The sequence below is a fragment of the Aegilops tauschii genome, chromosome 7, assembly GCF_002575655.3.
Source record: "Aegilops tauschii subsp. strangulata cultivar AL8/78 chromosome 7, Aet v6.0, whole genome shotgun sequence".
NCBI classification, from domain to species: Eukaryota; Viridiplantae; Streptophyta; class Magnoliopsida; order Poales; family Poaceae; genus Aegilops; species Aegilops tauschii.
In genome coordinates, this window is record NC_053041.3 from 649,299,679 (window position 1) to 649,324,838 (window position 25,160).

The window sequence follows — 25,160 nt, forward strand, 5'->3', positions numbered from 1 at the left end:
ATTTCTTCTTCCGGAACCCTCGAGTATTTTGCTAGTTGCAACAACATGTGTAATCCTACCATGCTCTCTAGTATTTCTAACTTCTAAGCTAGATGTCTAAGCTTTTTAACTTGATCTTGTATATATGGTCCTACAAACCATGGTGGTAGTTCCCCTTTCTATTGAAATCTTTGAGTCCCTCTCAAGGGTGGGATCTTGAGGTAGATAGAATGTCAACTTTTAAAGATAGATCTCATCTTCTTTTATTATAATAGTTTTTGGCTTGCTCTGAGGTATTTTCATGTTTTATCTGACCTTCATTTTTTTATGTGGTATCTTCGATTACTACAAGAACAAACAACACACATTCTCTTACTTCTAACCAGATGAAAGGAGGGGTACACTTTCTGCTATACAAAACTTCAAATGGTTGCAAGGTCAAGCTTGCTTGGTAACTGTTATTGTAGGAGAACTGCTATTAGTTTGTCCCGCAAAGGTGTAATGTAGTGTAGACATGTGAATTAGTACCCCTAAAAGGCCACCATCAACCCTTGTTAGTTTAAATTAATTAATTCAATTTATTTTTCTCCAAATAAATCAATTAGTTTATCATAATCATCAGCGGCATTTTGAAAATTAGTTCAATTACTTTAATTAAAGAGGGTCGATGGCACAACTTATGGTGGCGCTTAATGCAATCCCTCGTCTACCGGGTCCACAACTAATATTTGCAGTATGGCACCAAGTGCTTATAGACTACAATGAGACGACGCCAAGCACTTGTGGACCATGGTGGGATGAGGACACCCCTTGTTTTGTGAAGTCGGTGGTTTTGTGTACCTCCTTAATAAGCGTGTGTAAGCACAGTGTGGTGTGTTTTGTGCTCGCTCAACTCTGTATTATTGTATCCTAGAGAAGGCTATTGATGCATACTATCTTGGATTTTCCGAACAACCTGTCCCAAGCATTTTGATGGCAGCCAAATATGCAATATTATTACGGGATATCGGATACTACATCCATTCCATAGCATTTGGCGTTGGTTTAGTTTAATTTAGGACCAGCCAAACCTTATAAAGAGTAAAATGCACGGCGGTACATGAACTTGGTAGAGAGTGTCATTTAGGTCGCCGAACTCCCAAAATACATATTTAAGTCCCTAAACTTGCTTATGGGTTCACATAATACATCCAAATCTTCATAACCCATGTTAAATGGCATGCGTGGAACGCTGACTACATGTCAGGTCCACCTATCTTCTCTCTTCATCTCTCTCCATTTCTCTCAAATGATCTATGCAGTCGCGCTCGCCCAAATCTCGCGCTGCCGAAGCTCGCCCCGTCCGGTGCGTCAAGCTCACCCTGCCTCTGCTGCGCGCCGACCTCGACCTATCAGCAATTCAGCACCACCAGAGCTCGTCCTGTCTCCGCTCTCATCTCCTCTCCCCCACGGTCACCCCCCTCCTGCCTCTCTTGCTCTCCATCATCCGCTCCACGCATCAGCATGCCACGTACTCTATGCGCAAAAAAAAAAAACATGCCACGTACTCATTTGAGTGTCACACAAACCAATTAGCAAGTTTAGGGACTCCAATGTGCATTTCAGGAGATGAGAGACCTGGATGACACTCCCTAGTTCATGTACCGCTGGTGTATTTTACAACTTAAATAAATAAAACAGAAGGGAGATACTTCCTCCACCCCAAATTGCAAGTCGTTTTAACTTTTTTATTTAGAACACAGTAAAACATAATGTATTATATAGGTCAGGTGCATAGCAAAAACTATGAATCTACAAAAAACAAAACGATTTATATAAGATTTAAAAAAAGAAGGAGTGGCATATGTATATATATATATATTGTTTATTTATTATAGGCAAGGATGCATGTGTAGCACCCGAACCTTTACATGCATAGCATAGGCATGGAGTACACAAGTGAATAGCTAGGTACCGTGCAATTATTCATTACATATATATAATATAAGTAGAGATGCACGGAGTCACACACAGATGATGGAGGTGCACGGCGGCTGGGTCATCAGATGATAGGGTAAAGCGGGTACTTGGCAATGCCGCACAAGCCCAAGGGTGGCGAGTCCCTAAGGAAATAGACGAAGCCTTTGTCACCCCACTGGTCAGTCCACGAGTTCTTACCGATCCAGTACTTGGTCCCGTCAGGCTTGGTCCCGTACCCGACGAGGGCCAGTGCGTGGTTCTGCGTTGTCCCGCACGCCCCTTTGGTGTAGACGCCGGACCTGGAGCAACCGGCGTTGTACACGCCGCGGATGTAGTGCTGGAAGCAGGGGTCACTGTAGTCGAAGGATGCGGCGACGGGCTGCTGCGCCACGGCCTCCATGAGCGCCGCCTCGTTGCCAGATGGTGTAACCTTCTTGTAGCCTCTGATCCTCACCGCGACCGGCTTGGCCCTTTGGCACGTGCCCACCTTGCCGGTGTAGGGGTAGGCCGCCTCCGTGGTGATGCCACCGTTCTGGATCACCCACTCGAAGGCCTTGTCCATCCAACTGTTGCCGCACCCGTTAATCCGACAGTCCACCAGCTGCTGCTCCGACAGCACCGGCGGCGATCTGCCGGTGCTGATCGCCTGCGCGCTCTCCATCGTCGCCACCGACGTGAACGCCCAGCAAGACGCTGCACGCGCGGACACGTACGTACGTTAGATGACCGCTCACTTACCTAATTGCATCAATATAATGGAGTAGACGACGTACGACAACTCGCATCGCATGCATGATTTATTTTGGATGGATGTTACTTACAACAGGAATCCCCTTGATACTTGGCTGCTGTGACGACGCCTTTCTCCCTCCAATCCACGCTCGGAGGCACCACCGCCGTCAGGTTGAGGTTGGTACGACGAGGTGGCTCTTGCACGGCGCCGGTGCCCTCGTAGACGGGGCCAGCGCGAGTTGTGATCACCGTCGTCTCCTCCGACTCCCATGACGACTCGTTGCTGCTGAACATGGCCATGAACTCGTCGTGGGTGAGGTCGGTGAATGGGGTCTCGCCGAGGCTGTAGGTCATCCGGCTGTCCCGGTTTGCCGCCTCGATGAACTCCATGTTGCTCTGGTACACCTCGAACCGGCGCAGCTTCTCCTCCACGGTGGCGTACGACCGGCCGTGCGCCGCCATCCACCCATGGAACCTCCCCAGCATCAGCAGTGCCTCACCATCCAAGCCATGGTCGAGGGTACCTGAAGCTGATGAAGCCATGGAGGGGATGAAGAATGCGGCTGCCACCAGCAGCGGCAGCAGAGCGAGAGCCATGGATGAGGACGACGAGCGCATGAAAGCCATGTCCGATATGGATGATGTTTAGCTACCTTTGGGTACAGCCATTTATAGAGGCCCGGCGATCGATAGATCTCACTACTGATTGACGTCCTCCTCTTGCAATTGGTGTGCTGTCTTTTTCCATAGATTTGAAAGCCATGTCCGATATGGATGATGTTTAGGTTTAGCTACCTTTGGATACAGCCATTTATAGAGGCCAGGCGATAGATCTCACTACTGATTCACGTCCTCATCTTGGTGTGCTGTCTTTTTCCATAGACTTCTAGAGTGAGCATCATATCACATGCTGGCAAATAAACCACCGAAAACTCTATATCTTCTTTTAGGCATAATTCATGGATAACAGGATTTGAAGGACCTTGGTGGGTACGTACAGTGGCATCTTTCACACCTTCACTACCACACCAGCCATTTATAAGTGCTTAATTCCCTCCAAGTTCTTATAGTTTAAACCAAATGAAAGAAGAGCATATATCAACCTCATGGAACAAAAGAGCCGGCGTCAAGTGCACTTATTTTTTGAGATTAACAATATTAAAAATACGAGATTGGCAATTATGATATACAACAAGTACACAAAAATAAGATCTTTTTTTCTTTGGGGTACTCCTTTGTCTCACAGCAAGATCAGACTTGCTGGTTTATCTTCTTCTACTATTTTTAAATGGGAAAGCGATACCTTATTCAAGCATTTTCTTCTCCCCTTACACCTGAATTTTGCTTCATCCTCCTCTTGCCAATCAAAGGATTGCGAGCTGCTTCTCCGCCTCCGACGAGGTTGGATCTTGGGAGTTCGGGCTCTTGCAAGCTTCTCTCTATGGCCGAACTTTTCTCGAACACCGATTACGGTTAGCCGGCCGCTTGTATCTCGTTTCTCCCTCATTCATGGTATCACGCATGCGGGATCGAATGGCTCTTTCATTATTAACCCCTTTGCTTCTCGATCCGGTCCTACCGCTTCCGCTCCAATGGAGGCGTTCTCGATCACTCCTCCGATAACGTCTCTCCTGCAAGCTCCCGGGATCACCTTAATTTGGGACATGCTGGATCCCGCGAACCAGGGTGTTCACCATCCAATCGTTGTCAACTTGGCTCACAAAAAAAAGTAGAAGAAGCTAAAGCAGCAAATGTATTGTGACACGAAGTAGTACCACAAAGCAAAAAAGATCTTATTTTTATGTACTTGTTGTAGACCATAATTGCTAATTTCATATTATTTAATATGACTCTTTTCTTCCATGTGTTTGATATAGGCTTTTTCTTTCATTTAGTGTAAAATATTAGAACTTGGAGGGAATTAAGCATATGTCACTGGCGTGGTAGCGAAAGGTGTGAATATACCACTCTACTCACCAAGGTTGTTCAAATCCATCCATGAATTATGTAATTCAGGTGGTGTTTGGTTCTCTAGTCCTAGGACTTTTTCTAGTCCCAACTAAAAAGTCCCTAGTCCCTAAAAAGTCCCTCCCTGTTTGTTTTCAGAGACTAAAAAGTCCCTAGTCCCTTTCTAGAGGTTATTAAATGACCATGTTGCCCCTAGTATATAGAAAAATAACAATCAAACAACACCATGGGGTGGCGGGCCAATGGGTGCATGGAGGGGCATTATTGGAAAAGTCCCAAAAAGTCCCAAAAAGACTCTCCTTGAGAGTCTTCTTCATTTAGTCCCAAATGCCTAGTTTAGTCCCTAAAAAGTCCCTCCCGTTTGGTAAAAAAGTCTCTAAGAGGGACTTTTTCTAGTCCCTACACAAAAAAGTCCCTGGAAACAAACACCCCCTCAGATCTACTGTTTTCGGCTGTTTATTTGCCAGCATGTTATACAAATCTCATTGTAGGGGGAAATAGACAGCTAACCAAGAGGACAGATGCCTGCGCTCCAGATCCGCGATGCATGGCGGAGTTTGCAGGGACCACGGTGGCTGGATCTGGGCAAGCGGGCTGGACGTGAAGCTATTGTTGTTGCTGGTTGTTCCTGTCTAGTACACACACATTCACTTCCTGAATGAATGCGAGCGCTACCCAAAGGCTAGCTTTGCACTTCGGTGCATCAGGCTAGCAGGATCTTCGTCGTCCTCTTGCACTGCGTGACACCCGAAGAAATCGGTTTGGCCCTGTGTTTCTCTTCGCGACTCGAAGGGCGCCTGCACGCCGACGCCCCCAGCGCCCTCTCCACCATGCATCCTCTGCTCATTGTTGTCTGTGTTTGTTGGGCGAAGCCCTCGTGGTGGGTGGCGGTAGGCTGACACGTTGACGGCGATCACCATGGATGCACATCGGAAGGAGGCGGCGGTTCTGGTGGGTCCGTTTAGCGCGTCGGTGACCTTGCTGTGAATTGAAGGGGCCATCGTAAGGTTCTTGTAATGGTTTCTCTCTCTAGACCCGGTGGTTGGCTTTGGCGATGAAATACAAACTATGGACAACGGCTTGATGCAAAACGGAGGTTGTGCAGCGGCGGCGACGCATCGCATGTAGCTGCTGGGATCGAGAAAAAATGGTGGCGACAACACATGGCTAACGTCGATGATGGTGCTACTTTAGCACCCGGGGTTGAGCTCCGGGGTGAAAGCCTAGGCCTGACCGGAGTTGGTTATACCTGGCAATGACAATGTTTTTACGTCGTTACGTTGTTGAAGGCATTGTTCGGATATGCTTAGACTAGTTCTTCAGGGTGAAAACATAGATTCTGGCCTTATGTGGTTGGATCCGGTGATGGCGGCGCTTGAGCACCGCTCCCTTCCTGAAGGCGTTGCTGTTGAAGAACCTCCTCGTTCATGTGGTGTCATAAGATGGTTGGTGCAGATATCGTCATTAATTGTTGTAGTTTATTGATCGTGGATCTGACCGCTTTCTTTTTTTTCTCCTCGCCCATGCATAGTTTTGGTCTTATATGACTTTACTATTTGTTGGCGTGTATTTTATGTGCGTGCATTGGTATTGACTATGTGCATCCTAATTATGCAGAGGCCGGGTATGTGTTCATTATAAGTGTATCCTCTTGATGCTTCATTTTGAGCCAATAAAATCCAACCTTCATCGGAAAAAAAAAAACAAGAGGATAGCAGTCAGTGAGGTTTACTTGATGCCCGTCAAGTGCTGAAGTGCTCTAACTACTAGGTTAGAGAACCTTTCGCTATATATTTTTTATTACTGGTGTGAGTGTTGCTTTAATTAGATGATGAGATTCACTATGAGCTAAAATGGTACTACTCTTTGTAAGACAAAATTCGTGTACTCTTAAAAATGCATTTATTATGTATATGGGCAGGATGGAAAAACATGGTCAGTTGCCTTTGAATTGTACTACTATACTATGCACTTCTTCTTTCTCTATACTATGCACCCAGGCCTCCTCGCGTCTCGATCTTTTCAGGTACTCCCTCGTTACCCATGAATGCATGCATGGACCATGGAGTCCCCAGCCCTAGCTACCCTATCCAAACAGCCGACAGTGCTGCCATTGTCGTGTTGCCTCATCACCCCTGTGCCGACCATCACCTCCACCATATAAACGTGAGAGTTGTGAGTCAGGTCGACAACGATTGCATTAACTCGTGATTGGGGCGTGACAGGTAGGACGCGCCCCTTTCACTTTCCTGGCTAGCTGTACTACGTAGTGTTATTTTATCAAATCAAACTCAAATTACCGGTGCAAGATAGAAGGCGCACTGCATGTCAAGGGTAGAATCCGTACGTGTGACTTTCTGCTAGCTAGCTAGCTGCTACAAATTCAGTTTTCACACACAAACAAACAAGACCTACATGAATGGTACGAGCGATACATGGGCAACCAATGCAATGGAAAGAATCTCCAACCAAGGTCCAACCTTTGGACCTCCAGCGGCGATGTCAGTCACCGGCCACTGGTGGCGCTCGGCAAGGTGGCCACGGAGCGTGGACGACGGGCCGAGGAATCCGCAGCCGGGCTCAGGGCAGAGGCACGGCGCACACCATGCAGTGGTCGCCAACCATGCAAGCAGTACACCACGGAACTCCCGCAGCAGTACGCCTCCTTGGGGCAGGGCACCCGCACCGCTAGGAGGTAGCTAGGGGTCACCGGTAATCCCCCTCGTCGCGCTCATGCCGCGTGCTTCGCCCGGCACTGCACAAGAACCAACATTTTATGTGTGAGACAAGTAATCAGGAGGATGAGCGAGAGGTGCACATACGAACAACAATTATTGCTGCCAGGAGCACTAAACCGAACATGCATATACTACAATCCTAGCTATAAATAAGATTGCAGAAGAAATGTAACATGAGACTTTCTATATTGCAAAAAATGGGAGACTAAAATACTTGAAAACTTGAAAACTGATGCTAAATTTGGTAAAAACGAAGATGTCGGTGGCAATCATAAAAGGCAGAGAAAATGCTAGAAATTAATTGAGTCAAGTGAAGATAAATAGTCATTTTCTACCAGTTGTCTAATTTCATGATACCGGTACAGGTCAATACTTGACCAGTCGAGCGTAAACTATGAGATAGATGCGAGATACCACTCTCCCCACGCAGATCCTTCTCCCACCGCACAATAGATCACCACCATAGATATGTCCTCCTCGTGCTCAGACCCAACTTCTCGGCTTCTCCCGCAGCCATACAAATAAACCCAGTCCCAACCAGCAGATAACTAGATACCAAGGACAAGGATATATACCCTGAAGAAAAGTAAAAGCTATTTCATGGTCTACAAATGGTTAACATGTGTCAACTTTCTTCAACATGTGTTGTTGGGAAACTCATGCCTTACAGAGGAAAATAAAAGGAAATCAGGGGACAAACTTGTATAACTTTGACGGGACTCAAAATCGAAGCCAATGAAGCAATTTCACTAACCACAATCTTTTTCAAAGAGTGCAACCCAAGCCAAGGCCTCGAGACTGTCAGGAACACTCTCCATATGATTAAAGTAGTCAGTCCTCCTTCCTTCATTCATAAAAGTTGTAAAAAATAATAATATGCAGCAAGCATGATCCATTTGACATTCTTGATCTCTCAAGCTGATTCTTTTCGGAAGAATGAGATGGGCCCTGGAAGAACAGATTTGCACTACGACGTTGTCCATACTATTTAGCTATGCTACTGGCAACCTTATGACAAAACCTACCAACATTATTTTTCAATGGACAAAGGAGCACAGAAAGTAAATGCCGCCCCGCCAAATCATACAGCTCTACCTACCATCAAGTCATGAATTTCTTTGAGGCCCAGCTGCGGACCACCTTATGGAAAGCTTGTATTGCAGAAAAGAGAAAGAGAAAATAAAAATCAAAATTAAGTTGTTCTAACCTCAGAAATAAAAGCAGGCTGAAAACGACCATGAAGCATTTCACCAACAAATTCGATGGCCTCAGCATATAAACGAATTTTGGACAAAACAAGACACCATCGAGTTCCATGAAATGATTTTTAGTACAAAATGTTGTTGTGAGTTCAAACCAAGTTAAACTCATTTTCTTAATTAAGCTTGTCAAAACTCAACATCTCCTTAAACGTTAGAGCAGTCTGAAGCCCACATTATCTTTCATAACAATGGAACTAACTTATTTCTATTTCCATTTCACTGACCAGTTTTTGCATAAAATTCAAACATAGGAATGACGCAGTAATTTCCATGCAGTAATGCTTTAGTAGCTGGGGTTTTTGTTGTAAAAGTTCTTAGACAAAAAGAAATTGTTATGGTAGGTGGCACAACCAGTTTACCAATACAAACTGTTACAAGAGCATCCACGGGATTCGAAGAATGCATGTACGATAAAAGTTAACTGACTGGTTCTCAAGTGAAAGGAGAATAAAAAGGTAGCTTACAAACCTTAGAATGTTTCTGTACATCACGACCGTATCATTATCTCGTACACTGATGCCAAATAGATCGGCAGACACAATAGATCAGGAGGATCTGGATGTAGTACTTACATTGCAGTGTTGATGTAGAGGTCCTTGAGGTCACTCTTGAGCTCCTGGTTGCTATTCTCTAGGTCAAAGAAAACCTAGCTACAGACATATTAACCACCACAAGCATGTTAAACCTTGACAACCGCAAACTAAAGAGCAGTTATAGATATAGAAAAGAGACACATGAATGGCACAAAGCCGACGACGAGAGGAACGCGAGAGATGCTCACCTGCGCGACGGTATCCCCGAACTCAGAGGGCTCGACGCCCATGTCCTTCTAGATCTTCTTCCTGGCAATGTACATCTTGATTCCCTTCCGCTTGGTCGTACAGATAGAAGGGTTGTATTTGTCAAGCACGCACGGACAAGTAACCAACAGTTAGCCCTCATTATGTACTAATTAGATGGTCCTCTCGTCCTCCTGAGTCGCCCCCGTGCGGCGGCTGGGAGGCCCCCAGATCCCGTCACCCCCGACTCCCCCTCTCGTCCTCCTCCTCCCTCGCCGCCGCCCGAGGGAGCGGCCAGGCAAAGCCTCGCCATCGCCGGCGGCGGCGGGGACTAGGTGCCCTCCCGCTCGTGAGGAGCTGGTGCGGGCCGGCGCCCCCGGGCCGGAGCGTGGCGTGCGGCCGGACGTCACGACGGGGGCTGGCGGTGCTCCGGCGATCCCATTCCTCATGGCAGGCGGCTTCAAGATCTGGGGCGCCACGGTCGCCAGGGACGGCGGTGGTGTGACCAGATCGGCGGCGGCACGGCCGGATCTGGGCCCAGGCGTGAGCTTGGTCTCCGGGGGAAACCCTAGATATGGGTCTCCCGGATCAGACGATGATGGCGTACTTAGTAGCTTTTCCCTCATGGGGGCATCGTTTTGGAGCAAGTGATGGCTGGAGGTGACAAGAGGAGGAGCGGTGCTTCATCACACACATTGATGTTGTCGGATCTCGATGGCATGGCGCTCTAGAGATTAGGCGTCTGATGTGCGATGATGGACTTGCGCAGGAGGTCGATCGACGCTGTCTGGCGTTGTGGTGGCGTCGGCGGCAGCTAGACCGGGCAAGGTTCACGCAGTAGTACAGCTTTGAAGATGGATTGGTGGCAGGTGGCTGCGGCGGCCTCATACCCGGCAGGCGTCCTGGTTGAGGAGCACGCCGGACTGGTGGGTGCCCATACCCGGCAGGCATCCTGGTTGGGACCTCGGGTCTTAGATGTTAGGTTTGGCTGCGAGGTCTGTTTGGTACTAGGCCCAGACTATCGGCATTCCTTCATCAATTGGATAGGAGTAGTGATACTTTTGTTGCCTAGACGGTGACTTCAATCTTACTGTTGTATGACTTTGTAAGGTCTTGTGTGAAAAATTAATAAAATGGCTGCATGCATCGTCGAGATGCATAGGCCGGGGGTCCTCCTCCATTTCTAATAAAAATGTACTAATTATATAACATGGATACTATGTAAAACGAATTTGTCAAATAAAGTATCATACAATCACCTTTGATTTGTACCGAAATTCCCCATGATAATTTTCCTTCTTTAAAAAATCACCTGAAGCACTCTTGCATCTTAAGAAGCCACTCTAACAGTAAGACCATCAACTCCTTGTACCTGAACAATGGAGCACAAAAAAAACTACAATAAGTTTACTCCATAGTCGACATCAGACTGTAACACAATTCCTAAAGGCGGGCAAATAATATCAAGATTAGCACTTCATTGTTTTCACAACTTATTTCACAATTCTGGTATTGTTAAGTTGGCCATGAGTTATAAAATGACATGGATCATCACATCAAATTATCTCATTCGAATCCAATAAATTCAACCACATAACTTAGCTACTATAACAAAACAGGATCCTGAAAGGCAACTAATATTACCTACTTACATATAGATACTGAATTAGTAAGTCAACAGTAGAAGCTCAGAAATTTACAATACACGAGCTCATGTGTAAGTTCCAACAACGTGGATCAGGATGAGCAAGTAGCTCCGGGGAAATAACAAAAGAAGACTTAAAACAGAGATGCGATAGCTCTGTAGTTAGCTGTATGGTTAATAATTGCAGACAACTCGTAGGACATAATCACAAACATGGCACAAATACCTCTTCAATGCCTTCTCCTGAAGCTCTTGCCCTGTACAGTCGTTCGCGTTCAACCCACACTGAAAGTCCCTACTCAATACGATCACTCGGTTTAGTTCTTGGTAACTCTAATGCTCAATAGTTTCATCCAGGAAGGACACCATAAAAAGGTGAAATGTTCAGTGCACAACATGGCAGTCATTACTAATTAAATACTCATCAGCCATCCATGGCGCAGATCATTACACGAGATACATAAAAGTTATGGTTTGATAGAAACCAACAACAAAATGAAATAGTGGCTCATTCTCACTAGTAATAACTCTTACGGAGTTCTGATAACTGTAGTGTCAAAAACAACATAGAAGTTAGTCAAAATGAATGAAGCGAAGATATATGTGGACCCCCTAATTAACAAAGAGAGAAGAAGAGGTATACTCGAAGGTTATAACATGTTTGTGTTCATTTCAATATAGGAGAACTGCACTATTAAGAGTGGTGCTCGATGAAAGTATGATGGAACTCATTTTGTTTTTAAACATCCCAAATATAAAACATTCTACATCATTCACCATATGCCACACTTATTGCCCAAGTATTCTTCATGAAACAATCATCTTGGCTTTCTGCATACATGCCGAAAGTTCTGGGAGCCTCCACAATTCAATGCTTGTTCCGGCATAGGTTCCGGCTTACATCAGAGCCCTATGTTGTCGAGACAAAATATGCCCCAAAACAAAATCCAGAATCCAGAGCCCCCGGTGTACCCTCTGGAATCCGAAAGACCCGGAATCCGACGCGACCTCTGACGCTCACACCGGCTTGCATCATGGGCTCTAATGTTTGTCGGAACTTCCGGGAGCTACTTTTAGGAGGTGTGTGACAGTACCAACTGTGGGGTAACGCAGCAGAAAACAAAAAATTTCCAACCAATGCACCAGCCTAGGACCACTATGAAGATGCATACAGGGTTTTGATCTGATCATTACCGACTCGTAGCGCAACGGAAGGAGAGTCGGTGGAGATCGTTGGTGCAGATCCCCGCAACTAGGATTTTACAACCTCCCAACCGCGAGGATGTACTCCTCGGACAGCTCCTCGGGCGGTCCCTCGAACAGCCCTCCGGAAGGCCCTCGGACAGAAACTCGATCAGTCCCTCGGACAGCGCTTCGGGAGGCACATGGACAGAACCTCAGGCTATCTCTCGAACTAAGATCGAAACTACGACCTCTCTACCGGGTTGCACACATACGGTGTCAACTATCGAGCAGGGCTTCTCCGTCCAGAACTAGGCCCTACCGAAGACTAGACAGCATTTTTGGCGTACAAAACTATTTTGCAGGGAGGGAGATAGAAAGCCAAGTCATGGCATGGCATGTGTTTTAGAGAGATTCAGTGAAATGAAGAGCTCTCTCCACCTCTATTTATAGTGGGAGGCAAGGGGTAGAGGGCACTTGAATATACCAAAAAGCCCTTGGATTTTTTCCACCCAAAAGCCACCAAAAGTGGGTGGAGACCCCTTGGGTGGGCCCCCCACACGAAGGACGTTTCGGGCTGCCACAAAGGAGCCCCACCTCCCCAAATTATGCTCCACAACTTTAGGGACAAACCCCAAAAGGTGGCTTTCCAAAAAGCCAAGGAAATGGGGTTGTACCCGAATAGTGTTACACTATTCACTATACTATTCATGACAACTTTTCATGAAATATTTTCAGTGTCTAAAAAATCCAGAAAAATCCGGATGGTCCAGAACATTTCCGGTACCCACTAAATAAATCTTGACTCATTCTAAAACATTTCCGGTATGTAGTTTGTCTCCAAAATGTTTCCAGTTTTACTCTCTGAAACTTTTCTGTTGTCTCCAAAACTTTTTCGGAAACAATCTCCAGGACTCCATGTCTATTACTTAGCAAATAGATGACCCTTAAGTGTGTCACCCTATAGGTTCGGTGAAGTATAGACATGACTGGAACTTTTTCCGATCAATGATCAGTAGCGGAACCGTGGACATCCATATCTTCTAGCCTTTGTTTGTATCATAAACTAATTTTCAGTTCCATGAATATCACATAGTTATCCCAAACTTTTGAAGTTCAGGTCTCATGGAAGCAAACATATTGCATTTGACCTTAACGAAATTATAGCTTTTGGATCGAAGGACGAGAGCCACATCATCCATAGCATTAGCGGGAGAATACCAAAAGCATGCGATAGGACAAAGTCCCTCTCAGCACTCATGAGGACAATCCTCACATTACATTACCAACCATAAAGTTTTAACCGGATATTTAATAGTTATTCAATTTTAATAGGGAAGGTGGAAATACGAGCCATTATTCTATAACTATTATGCAAATAACACTTTAGGCGGTGTTCATAATTAATTGTACTAAGAACTAAAAGAATTAATTCTAAAGTGCGCTACCACTCAAATCGACATCTCTCATAATTGACTGTGAGTGATTCAAGACCCGCATTTCCATTCAACGCCATGGTTCGAGATGAACTCAAATGGGGCGAACTTCAATCGGTAGGCAAACTTGTCGATCACATCTCTATGTGATTCTTATTCATCTTTCGATGCATGTGTTCCGAGCTCAGGATAGTCCTGCCTGAACGTCAAGACAACCAAGTGATCTCACTACGAGGTCTCAACTCACCCGCCTCACACTTCTCTAATCGTTCGCGCCCATGGAGATCATGTGATGCCCCGAAGAGATAGGTTCCCTGGCGGTGCTGTAGGGTAACGCAGCAGAAAACAAAAATTTCCCGACCTACGCACCAGCCCAGGACCACTATGGAGACTGCATACAAGGTTTCATCTTTTTCGTTACCGACTCGTAGCGCAGCGGGAAGTAGAGTCGATGACGATCGGCGGTGCAGACCCCCGCAGCTAGGATTTACAACCTCCCAACCGCGAGGATGTATACCCTCATCTGCTCCTCAGACAGCCCTTCGGGAGGCGGTCCAATAGCCCCCCGGACGGTGTCGCGGACAGCCCTTCGGGAGGACCTTCGAAACTCGAGCGGTCACTCGGACAGCCCTTCGGGAGGACCTTCGAAACTCGGACGGTCACACGGACAGCCCTTCGGGAGGCACTCATGAACTAAGACCGAAACTACGATCTCTCTACAGAGTTGCACACATACGGTGCCATCTATCCGGCAGGGCTTCGCCATCCAGAACTAGTTCCCACCGGAACCCAGACAGCCTTTCGGCTCTACGAAACTATTTCGCTGGGAGGGAGAGAGAAGCCAGATCATGCATGGCACTTGTATGTGAGAAGGGATGAGTGTGGAGGGCTGCCCCTCCACCTCTATTTATAGGAAATCCCAAGGGGTAGGGTAGTTTCACACAAAAACCCAAAATGCACATGAATGAAGTCCTTCCACAAGGACCTAGGAGTGAAACCAATGAACAAGAGGGTCCCCAAGGGGGGATACCCCATGTGGCCGGCCACACCCCCACGAGGGCCCAAAAAATGGCTCCTATCCATCCATGTCATCCCCAAGATCTTTTGGAGCAAAGCCCCAAAAGGTGGCTTTCCATAAAGTAACCATAAAGCTGATTTTCACTATTCACGGCGACATTTTTCAGCATCCATTCGAACTAAAAATATTTGTGTGGGATTAGAACATTTCCAGTACCCACCAAAATTATTTTCAACGCGTTCCGAAACAATTCCGGTTTAGTGATTTTCATCTGCGAAAAGCATCTGAAGTGGTTCCGGCAGCTCCGGAGCATATGCGGTTATTATCCCGGAAAATTCCAGAAAGCTTCCAGAATGATTCTGGCACCCTCCAAGAATTATCAGGCTTGTGCCGAAACCAATTTAACTTTATGGTATCCCCTAAAACAACTTTTCAGTTTCATCGAAACTCATCCGATGACCTCTTTCTGCGGAACCTTTTCCGCTGTCCGAAACTTTTTCGGTGATTTTCTCTCAGACTCCTTGTCTAGTATTCAGCAGATAGATGACCCTTAAGCGTGTGACCCTATAGGTTCGGTGAAGTATAGACATGACTGGAACCCTTTCCGATCAATGATCAACATCGGAGCCGTGGACACCCATATTGACCCCTATACCCACACGAATAAATATTCGAGTGAACCTCCAGTTGCCGTGTGCTATTCCTGTTGCTTCGCGATATGTTACAAATACCCGAGGTGAGACATGTTGGCATTCCCGTGGATCAACAACTTGTCCACTATGCTAGTTACCTCGTTACCGGTATTGTTCTCTTTTCTCGTTATCGTGTTCCGGCATCCCCGTGATCAAATCACAAAGTGTCTGGCCAGACGATGATCGATACCGTAACACCAAGAGGGCCCGAGTATATCTCTCCATCGTCGGAGGAGCAAATCCCAATCTCGAGCTATCAAGTTACTTAACACTTTCCCATGAACCCGTAAGCCGCCGTATAGCCATCCAGTTACGGATGACGTTTAACAAACCCCAAAGTTCATGAAGCAAGCATGAAGAAACTCGATACTCTCATGGTCTAAGGAATTATGCAAACATTAACTATCTCTGTATTATAAACCATTAACTTGTGACGAATGTATCTCATAGCATAACATTAATTCGGGTCGATTCAACACAAATGTCCTTCCTGACATTGTGCCCTCAAAGTTGCTTGGCATAGACATGCCCATGATTGGGAAAACATAATCATCATGCAACACTTGAGCTAGTCTTAGAGGCACGACTAGGAATACATTTTATCGTTTATTATTCCACACGTGCATATGGGTTCTCCCCAGAGCCTTTATGGATATACGGGCTCGGGAACCACAGCAGTTATAGCATGGAACATAAACATAATTATGAACAGGGAGATAATCAATAACATTTATTATTGCCTCTAGGGCATATTTCCTACAGACTCCCACTTGCACTAGAGACAATAATCTAGTTTATGCTAATGCACTTCACACTTGTGGCACACCGGTGTAAATATGCTTCGCTTGTGGTATAGCCTGATGTCCAACGGATCTGACGACTTCAGCTCCGTTTGTATCTTTGCATGTCCTCGCGTTTTCACGTTTTCACAAAATTCATATTTTGTGTGGACTTGGCTTTGTATGTATGTGAATCACAGGTCGAACCTGGATTCCTCAGACTGAGTTATGGAGCAACTATCTGCAGTAGTGTCCCATTGTCAAAAGCCATCTTGGAACCATACTAAGTTCATGAATGAACTATATGAGTCAACATCTTCTTTGTCGCTTCTAAAGCATCAACATACTTAGCCCTTGTTATAGAATTCGCCACAGTAACTAGTTTGAACAAATTCCAACTAACTGTGCCACCACATTGTGTGTTACACAAAACCCTTAATTTAAATCGAAAATCGCATGGAGAAAAGATGAAGACTGTATCGATGTAACATTTTACAATGAACTCTTCATGATCTCTGTTTGCGAGAAAACCATGTCATCGGTACTTACTCTAGTACTCTGTGACATCTTTCACTGTTGTCCCACGATCAGTAATTTGATCACTTTGGTATCCATACTCGCAACACCTTGGGAGTATCGGACATATCTGGTTGTTTTACATACCATGGAATACATGATTAATCCAAACACAAGAGTGTGTGGAATCTCCATCATGTATTTTACTCATCAGTGTGTTGGGACACCGAGTCTTGCAAAAACTCTTTCCATGTGACTTCGGCAAGAATCACTCCTTGGCGTTTTAAATGCTAAAAGGTTTTAGCATCTTGTCAATATGTATTCATTGCTTAGCCCATTAGGTAAATCTATCTCCATAGATCATCATGCCTAATATTGAGGCTATTTAGCCTAAGCACTTCATCGAAAAAATTATTTTCAAATGAAGTCCTAATTCGTGTCAAGAAAATTTATTTCCAATTACCAATGTGCCAAGCACATAAGGTTTTTAGAAATATTATTACGCTCCCACTTACTTTCTTGAATTATAAGCATCTTCGTTACCCATTGATGAAGTCAAAACCCCTTTGACCATTTCATCAAAACACGAAGATTCCAACTCCATTTTGCTCTCTTCTGTCCATTGCTGGAACTCTGAAGTTTGCATACCTACTAGCATCCTCTGGATCGACAAATTACTTTGGACTGTATCATATACAAGTTCTAGCTTTCATTTCCATCAGATGGAAATCCTTTTATCATCCATGTTTCATATCTCATGATTGAAATATGTATTAATTGCTAGTTCAACCCGAACCGACTTTAAGCATCGCTACGGTGAAACCACCTCATTGTAGTCTACTCCTTGAACTTGTTATTTCAACAAGTCGAGCTTTATGGATAAAACATTTTTATCCGTATCAGTTTTAAGTTCCATAAATATTCGTTAGACTCTAAGTCTTCCGAAAGGTGTATCAAGGTTTTAATCTTGAATCACTTATATGGAAACTAACTCGGGTTGTATTGGCATTTAGCCAATTCCGGAGTCAGGGCCCATCAACGCTTCCTTGTGTATCATAGGTATATTGTTGTCTAACAACAATATATCGTTTGCGCACCTGAGAGGTTTGCACGAGCTTTGCCTATGTGGTTCAGCTGCAAGTTCGACCGAAGTCCATACATTTTATTGTAGAGACTTCCGTATCAGCCGCAGTAGGAAACTCTGGAATTACTTCCAAGGTCTCTTTCCTTTGATCTGATGACGAAGATAATGTTTATCTCGTCGAGTTGCACTATTCTCCCACTCACCTTTTTGAAAGAACCATTCTCTTTAAAAGCACACCGTTTCGCGGCAAAAGTATTTGCCTCGGTATAGTGAGGGAGGAATACCCAACATTTTGGTATAACCTACAAAGTAGCACTTGTCTGATTTGGAATAGGTTTGTAACCTTTTACACAAGCCCCATATTCCAAATGTTAAGAAAAGGTATAACATGGTTGGGCGTACCATACCATGGCTTCATTTCAACAGACCCGATGTAGCTCTTTTCAGTGTAAAAGCCGCAGTCTCTAAAGCATCACTTTAAAAAGGATAATGGCAAATTTATTTCTATCATCTTTGACCTTACCATGTCATAAATGGTTAGATTACATCTCCACGGACTTTTCACTTGCAGTGGTGTTCCGAGAGGTGCAAGTTATGAAACCCCTTTCACAACTCATCAGACATTCGCTAAACATGTAACTCAAATATTCCTTTGTGCAATCAAATTGCAGAAACATAATTTTCTTGTTACAATAACTTCTACTTCATTTTTGAAAACCTTTCGAATGATTTCAAAAGATCCAGACTTACGTCTCATCAAGCAAATATCCATATATATCTACTTGAGTCATTTCTGAAGATATATAAATCCACTACTTGCAACAAAATTTATTGAACTACACACATCAAAATGTATGATCACCAATAAGTTTGTTGTGTTCCTTATGGCCTGTGAACGGTATTTCAGTCACTTCACTTTTCGGAGAAAAGTTGCAAGTGTCAGATGATTCAAAATCAAACGACTTCAAAATCCATCACAATGGAATTTTTCCATGCGGGTTTCTCCAATGTGACCAAATACAGTGCCACACATGTGTGGTATTCTCATAGTCTTGCGACATTTAGCGTCAGTGTTATGGATGTATCATATTACCATCAATATTCATAACATACATCCATCTTGGATGGAAGCATGGCCCTTCATGTTATTCATAATACTTAACAACAATTGTTGTTTTTATGAACAACTCTTTTGCAACAAACATTGTGCAATGGGCTAGAGTGTATGAAACTCTAAAATGAATTATGAAAGTAAACCCAGAGGTATTGTATTATTATCAATATTCATAACATACATCTCATTCATAATGAAATTATGGCCCTTGTGTTATTCATAACATCGAACATAAGAAGTTCTCTTATGAACAACCTTCTTGCAAGATACCTTATGCAATGGGATAGAGTTTGTAAAACTCTAAATGAATTATGAAAATAAATGCAGACGACAATACACCGATGGAAGGTATAGTAACATTTACTATGTTCCCTGTATATACCTTAACCCCATTTCTGGCTAGCCTTTTAGGCCATAGTAGCTCTTACATTGATTCGTAACAGAATGCAATCGAGTGGGTATCTTTGTGATTAACTCACAATACCCAAGAATTAGTGATTAACATGTTTAACCATAATTCCCAAGAACTATATCTTTGACCAGCCTACTATACATCAAAAACTTGTATGACATTCATACATGAGCTGGATATTCCAGTCATCTTTCTTTCTGCCTTTATACTTCTAACAGTTTAACTTTTAGTATTTCTCCTACTCGCAAAAGAAGCACCCAACTTAAGAGTGGCGTTAGCCCCGGACTTCCTAGGCGTGTAAGTCATACTAACACCCTTTGGACACTTCCTTTCTCTTTAAGTTGTTGTTTTATTCACCTTTCATTATATGACAGGCGTTCTTCTGGATCCCTCTCTTATCAGTCTAATGCATAGTAAACACTTTACTAATAATTTGCAATCAAACATTGCTTTGGATATTTCATATCTTTCAGCCTTTGTTTGTATCTGAAAATTAATTTCCAGTTCCATGAATATCACATAACTATCCCAAACTTTCGAAGTTCGAGTTTCATGGAAGCAAACATATTTCACTTGACTGTAACAGAATTCTAGCTTTTGGATCGAAGGACGAGAGTCACATGATCCATAGCATTAGCGGGAGGATACGGAAAGCATGCGATAGGACAAAGTCCTTCTCGACACTTTTGAGGACAATCCTCATATTACGTTACCAATCATAAAGTTTTAACCAGATATTTAACAGCTATTCAATTTTAATAGGAAAGGTGGAAACGCGAGCCGTTATTCTACAACTATTTTGCATATAACACTTAGACAATGTTCATAATTAATTGCACTAAGAATTAAACATGTTAATTCAACAGTGCGCTCCCACTCAAATCAATATCTCTCAAAATTGATTGTGAGTGATACAAGACCCACATTTCAATTGTTCGCCATTAGTGTAAGACCACTGATGACGAAAAATCTCAACCGGTAGGCCAACTTGCCAATCACATCTCTATGTGACTCTTGTTCATCTTTCGATGCGTGTGTTCCAAGCTCATGACGGTCATGCCTGAACATCAAGACAACCAAGTGATCTCGCTGCGAGGTCTCAACTCACCCGCCTCACACTTCTCTAATCGTTCGTACCCGTGTGACACGGCGCACCCCGAAAAGATAGGTGCCGTGACGGTGCTACACTTGGGAGAACACTAACTACTTGGTATTTTTGTGAGAGATCACCCTAATAAAAAGCGACTACCGCACAATCAAGAAGGGTGCAACATAAGGGATAAACATCTCAGGCAATTGATAATAGCATGATATGGTATAGCCCTTTCTGACGGAGAAGTATTTCATTTCTTCGTCTTCGGCATTCGTGTTGGTGTTCACCTTCGCGAAGATTGCCACCACCTTGTCGATGCACCAGATAATATTGCTATCTCCATAGCGTATAAAATTAATGCATTACTTAAGGTTGACACACAGGTCATTAAAGTGCAATCATATGGCTCCAGCCATCATGCCGAACCATGACACGCAGGTCCTGTTAATCAAATTACATCATATAGTCATCTCATACATAATCAAATTAGTATGAGCACTGCTATACCACATCACATGCACATCCTGCAAAACCAAGTTAGACGCCTCTAATCGGTTTATGCAAAATTTATTTTACATGGCTTCTAAGGTTTGGACTTAAACCGCAGCGACCAACGTTCATCATCAAGTATGATAGTTCATGTCGCTAGATTAACTTTGCAGGGTGTATGAAGCACGAGACAATAAAATCTCGAACCCCATACTAAACTTCGTCATACGCATGACCCCCGTGCAGATCATATCTGCATTGCCCTGTCGTCTGCGAATTTCATCTTTCTTTTGACTACGGCAGAACCCAAAGAACTGATAGCACTTCCATGATCAATCAGGATCACGGATTGCCAGAACTTTGTCAAATTCCACCATGCTGTCTCGAGATTGAGCAAACGCAAATTCTAGGGAAGCAAAAAGAACATCGGGTAACAGATTTCATCTGTCACCCGCATAAATAATTTTCAACAATAGATCTCATCTACTACCTAATTATATTATGCAATACCCATACATCTCTATGTATTCTAGATGGCAACCTGCATCTACGCATAGCACGGCTCATGATGCCACTGTAGGGTAACGCAGCAGAAAACAAAAATTTCCCGACCTACGCACCTGCCCAGGACCACTATGGAGACTGCATACAAGGTTTTATCTTTTTCGTTACCGACTCATCGCGCAGCGGGAAGTAGAGTCGATGATGATCGGCGGTGCAGACCCCCGCAGCTAGGATTTACAACCTCCCAACCGCGAGGATGTATACCCTCATCTGCTCCTCAGACAGCCCTTCGGGAGGCGGTCCAACAGCCCCCCGGACGGTGTCGCAGACAGCCCTTCGGGAGGACCTTCGAAACTCGAACGGTCACTCGGACAGCCCTTCGGGAGGACCTTCGAAACTCGGACGGTCACACGGACAGCCCTTCAGGAGGCACTCATGAACTAAGACCGAAACTATGATCTCTCTACAGAGTTGCACACATACGGTGCCATCTATCCGGCAGGGCTTCGCCATCCAGAACTAGTTCCCACCGGAACCCAGACAGCCTTTTGGCTCTACGAAACTATTTCGCTGGGAGGGAGAGAGAAGCCAGATCATGCATGGCACTTGTATGTGAGAAGGGATGAGTGTGGAGGGCTTCCCCTCCACCTCTATTTATAGGAAATCCCAAGGGGTAGGGTAGTTTCACAAAAAAAACCCAAAATGCACATGAATGAAGTCCTTCCACAAGGACCTAGGAGTGAAACCAATGAACAAGAGGGTCCCCAAGGGGGGATACCCCATGTGGCCGGCCACACCCCCACGAGGGGCCCAAAAAATGGCTCCTATCCATCCATGTCATCCCCAAGATCTTTTGGAGCAAAGCCCCAAAAGGTGGCTTTCCATAAAGTAACCATAAAGCTGATTTTCACTATTCACGACGACATTTTTCAGCATCCATTCGAACTAAAAATATTTGTGTGGGATTAGAACATTTCCAGTACCCACCAAAATTATTTTCAACGCGTTCCGAAACAATTCCGGTTTAGTGATTTTCATCTGCGAAAAGCATCTGAAGTGGTTCCGGCAGCTCCGGAGCATATGCGGTTATTATCCCGGAAAATTCCAGAAAGCTTCCAGAATGATTCTGGCACCCTCCAAGAATTATCAGGCTTGTGCCGAAACCAATTTAACTTTATGGTATCCCCTAAAACAACTTTTCAGTTTCATCGAAACTCATCCGATGACCTCTTTCTGCGGAACCTTTTCCGCTGTCCGAAACTTTTTCGGTGATTTTCTCTCAGACTCCTTGTCTAGTATTCAGCAGATAGATGACCCTTAAGCGTGTGACCCTATAGGTTCGGTGAAGTATAGACATGACTGGAACCCTTTCCGATCAATGATCAACATCGGAGCCGTGGATACCCATATTGACCCCTATACCCACACGAATAAATATTCGAGTGAACCTCCAGTTGCCATGAGCTATTCCTGTTGCTTCGCGATATGTTACAAATACCCGAGGTGAGACATGTTGGCATTCCCGTGGATCAACAACTTGTCCACTATGCTAGTTACCTCGTTACCGGTATTGTTCTCTTTTCTCGTTATCGTGTTCCGGCATCCCCGTGATCAAATCACAAAGTGTCTGGCCAGACGATGATCGATACCGTAACACCAAGAGGGCCCGAGTATATCTCTCCATCGTCGGAGGAGCAAATCCCAATCTCGAGCTATCAAGTTACTTAACACTTTCCCATGAACCCGTAAGCCGCCGTATAGCCATCCAGTTACGGATGACGTTTAACAAACCCCAAAGTTCATGAAGCAAGCATGAAGAAACTCGATACCCTCATGGTCTAAGGAATTATGCAAACATTAACCATCTCTGTATTATAAACCATTAACTTGTGACGAATGTATCTCATAGCATAACATCAATTCGGGTCGATTCAACACAAATGTCCTTCCTGACATTGTGCCCTCAAAGTTGCTTGGCATAGACATGCCCATGATTGGGAAAACATAATCATCATGCAACACTTGAGCTAGTCTTAGAGGCACGACTAGGAATACATTTTATCGTTTATTATTCCACACGTGCATATGGGTTCTCCCCAGAGCCTTTATGGATATACGGGCTCGGGAACTACAGCAGTTATAGCATGGAACATAAACATAATTATGAACAGGGAGATAATCAATAACATTTATTATTGCCTCTAGGGCATATCTCCTACAGGTGCTACACTAGGGAGAACACTAACTACTTGATATTTTTAAGTGAGAGATCACCCTAATAAAAGTGACTACCGCGCATCATAAGGGATAAACATCTCAGGCAATCCATAATAGCATGATATGGTATAGCCCTTTCTGACGGAGAAGTCTCTTATTTCTTCGTCTTCGGCATTCACGTCGGTGTTCACCTTCGCGAAGATTGCCACCACCTTGTTAGTGCGCCAGATAAAATTGCTATCTCTATAGCTAATAAAATAAGTGCATTACATAAGGTTGACACGAATGTCATTTAAAATGATAATCATATGGCTCCAGCCATCATGCCGAATCATGACACGCGGCTCATGTTAATTTACATTATATATTCATATCATGCATAATCAAATTAAATATGACGAAGACTATACCACATCATATGCACATCACATGTCATCCTGCAAAACCAAGTTAGACGCCTCTAATCGGTTTATGCAAATTTTATTTTACGTGGCTTCTAAGGTTTTGTCATAAACCGCAGCTACCAACGTCCATCATCAAGTATGATTATTCAAGTCACTAGATTAACTTTTCGGGGTGTATGAAACACAAGATAAAACTCTCGAGCCCCATACTGAACTTCGTCATACGCATGATCCCCGTGCAAATCATATCTGCATTGCCCTTTAGTCTATAAGCATTCATCTTTCTTAACTATGGTGGAACCCAAAGAACTGAAGCACTTCGTTTATCTATCAACCAGCATACTCAGGAGCAGCATGGAAGGATCACAGATTGCCAGAACTTTGTAACAAAACTCCACCATGCCGTCACGATCAGAACTACGCAAATTGAAGGGAAGCAACAAGAATATTGCGTAATAGATTTCATCTACTACCCGCAAATAATTTTCAACAATAGAACTCATCTACTACAAAATTATATTGTGCAACACCCATACATCTCATGTATTCTAGATGGTAACCTGCATCTACGCATAGCACGGCTCTGATGCCACTGTAGGGTAACACAGTAGAAAACAAAAAAATTCCAACCTACGCACCAGCCTAGGACCACTATGAAGATGCATAGAGGGTTTTGATCTGATCATTACCGACTCGTAGCGCAGCGGAAGGAGAGTCGGTGGAGATCGTTGGTGCAGATACCCGCAGCTAGGATTTTACAACCTCCCAACTGCGAGGATGTACTCCCCAGACAGCTCCTCAGGCGGTCCCTCGAACAGCCCTCCGGGAGGCCCTCAGACAGAAACTCGATCAGTCCCTCGGACAGCCCTTCGGGAGGCACATGGTCAGATCCTCGGACAGAACCTCAGGCTATCTCTCGAACTAAGATCGAAACTACGACCTCTCTACCGGGTTGCACACATACGGTGTCAACTATCCAGCAGGGCTTCGCCGTCCAGAACTAGGCCCTACCGAAGACTAGACAGCCTTTTGGCGTACAAAACTATTTCGCAGGGAGGGAGATAAAAAGCTAGGTCATGGCATGGCATGTGTTTTAGAGAGATTCAGTGAAATGGAGAGCTCTCTCCTCCTCTATTTATAGTGGGAGGCAAGGGGTAG

General features: G+C 44.4%; 1 protein-coding gene across 1 annotated transcript; it reads right to left on the bottom strand.

Moving 5' to 3' along the window:
• Nucleotides 1-1,799: 1,799 nt before the first annotated feature.
• LOC109736517 (senescence-specific cysteine protease SAG39) lies at nt 1,800-3,330 on the bottom strand. The gene is made up of 2 exons (XM_020295731.4): nt 2,760-3,330; nt 1,800-2,631 (listed from the first exon to the last, which is right to left on the bottom strand). The coding sequence occupies exons 1-2, from the start codon at nt 3,295-3,297 to the stop codon at nt 2,021-2,023; spliced, it is 1,149 nt and encodes a 382-aa protein (XP_020151320.1). The 5' UTR covers nt 3,298-3,330; the 3' UTR covers nt 1,800-2,020.
• Between the last annotated feature and the right edge of the window lie 21,830 nt (nt 3,331-25,160).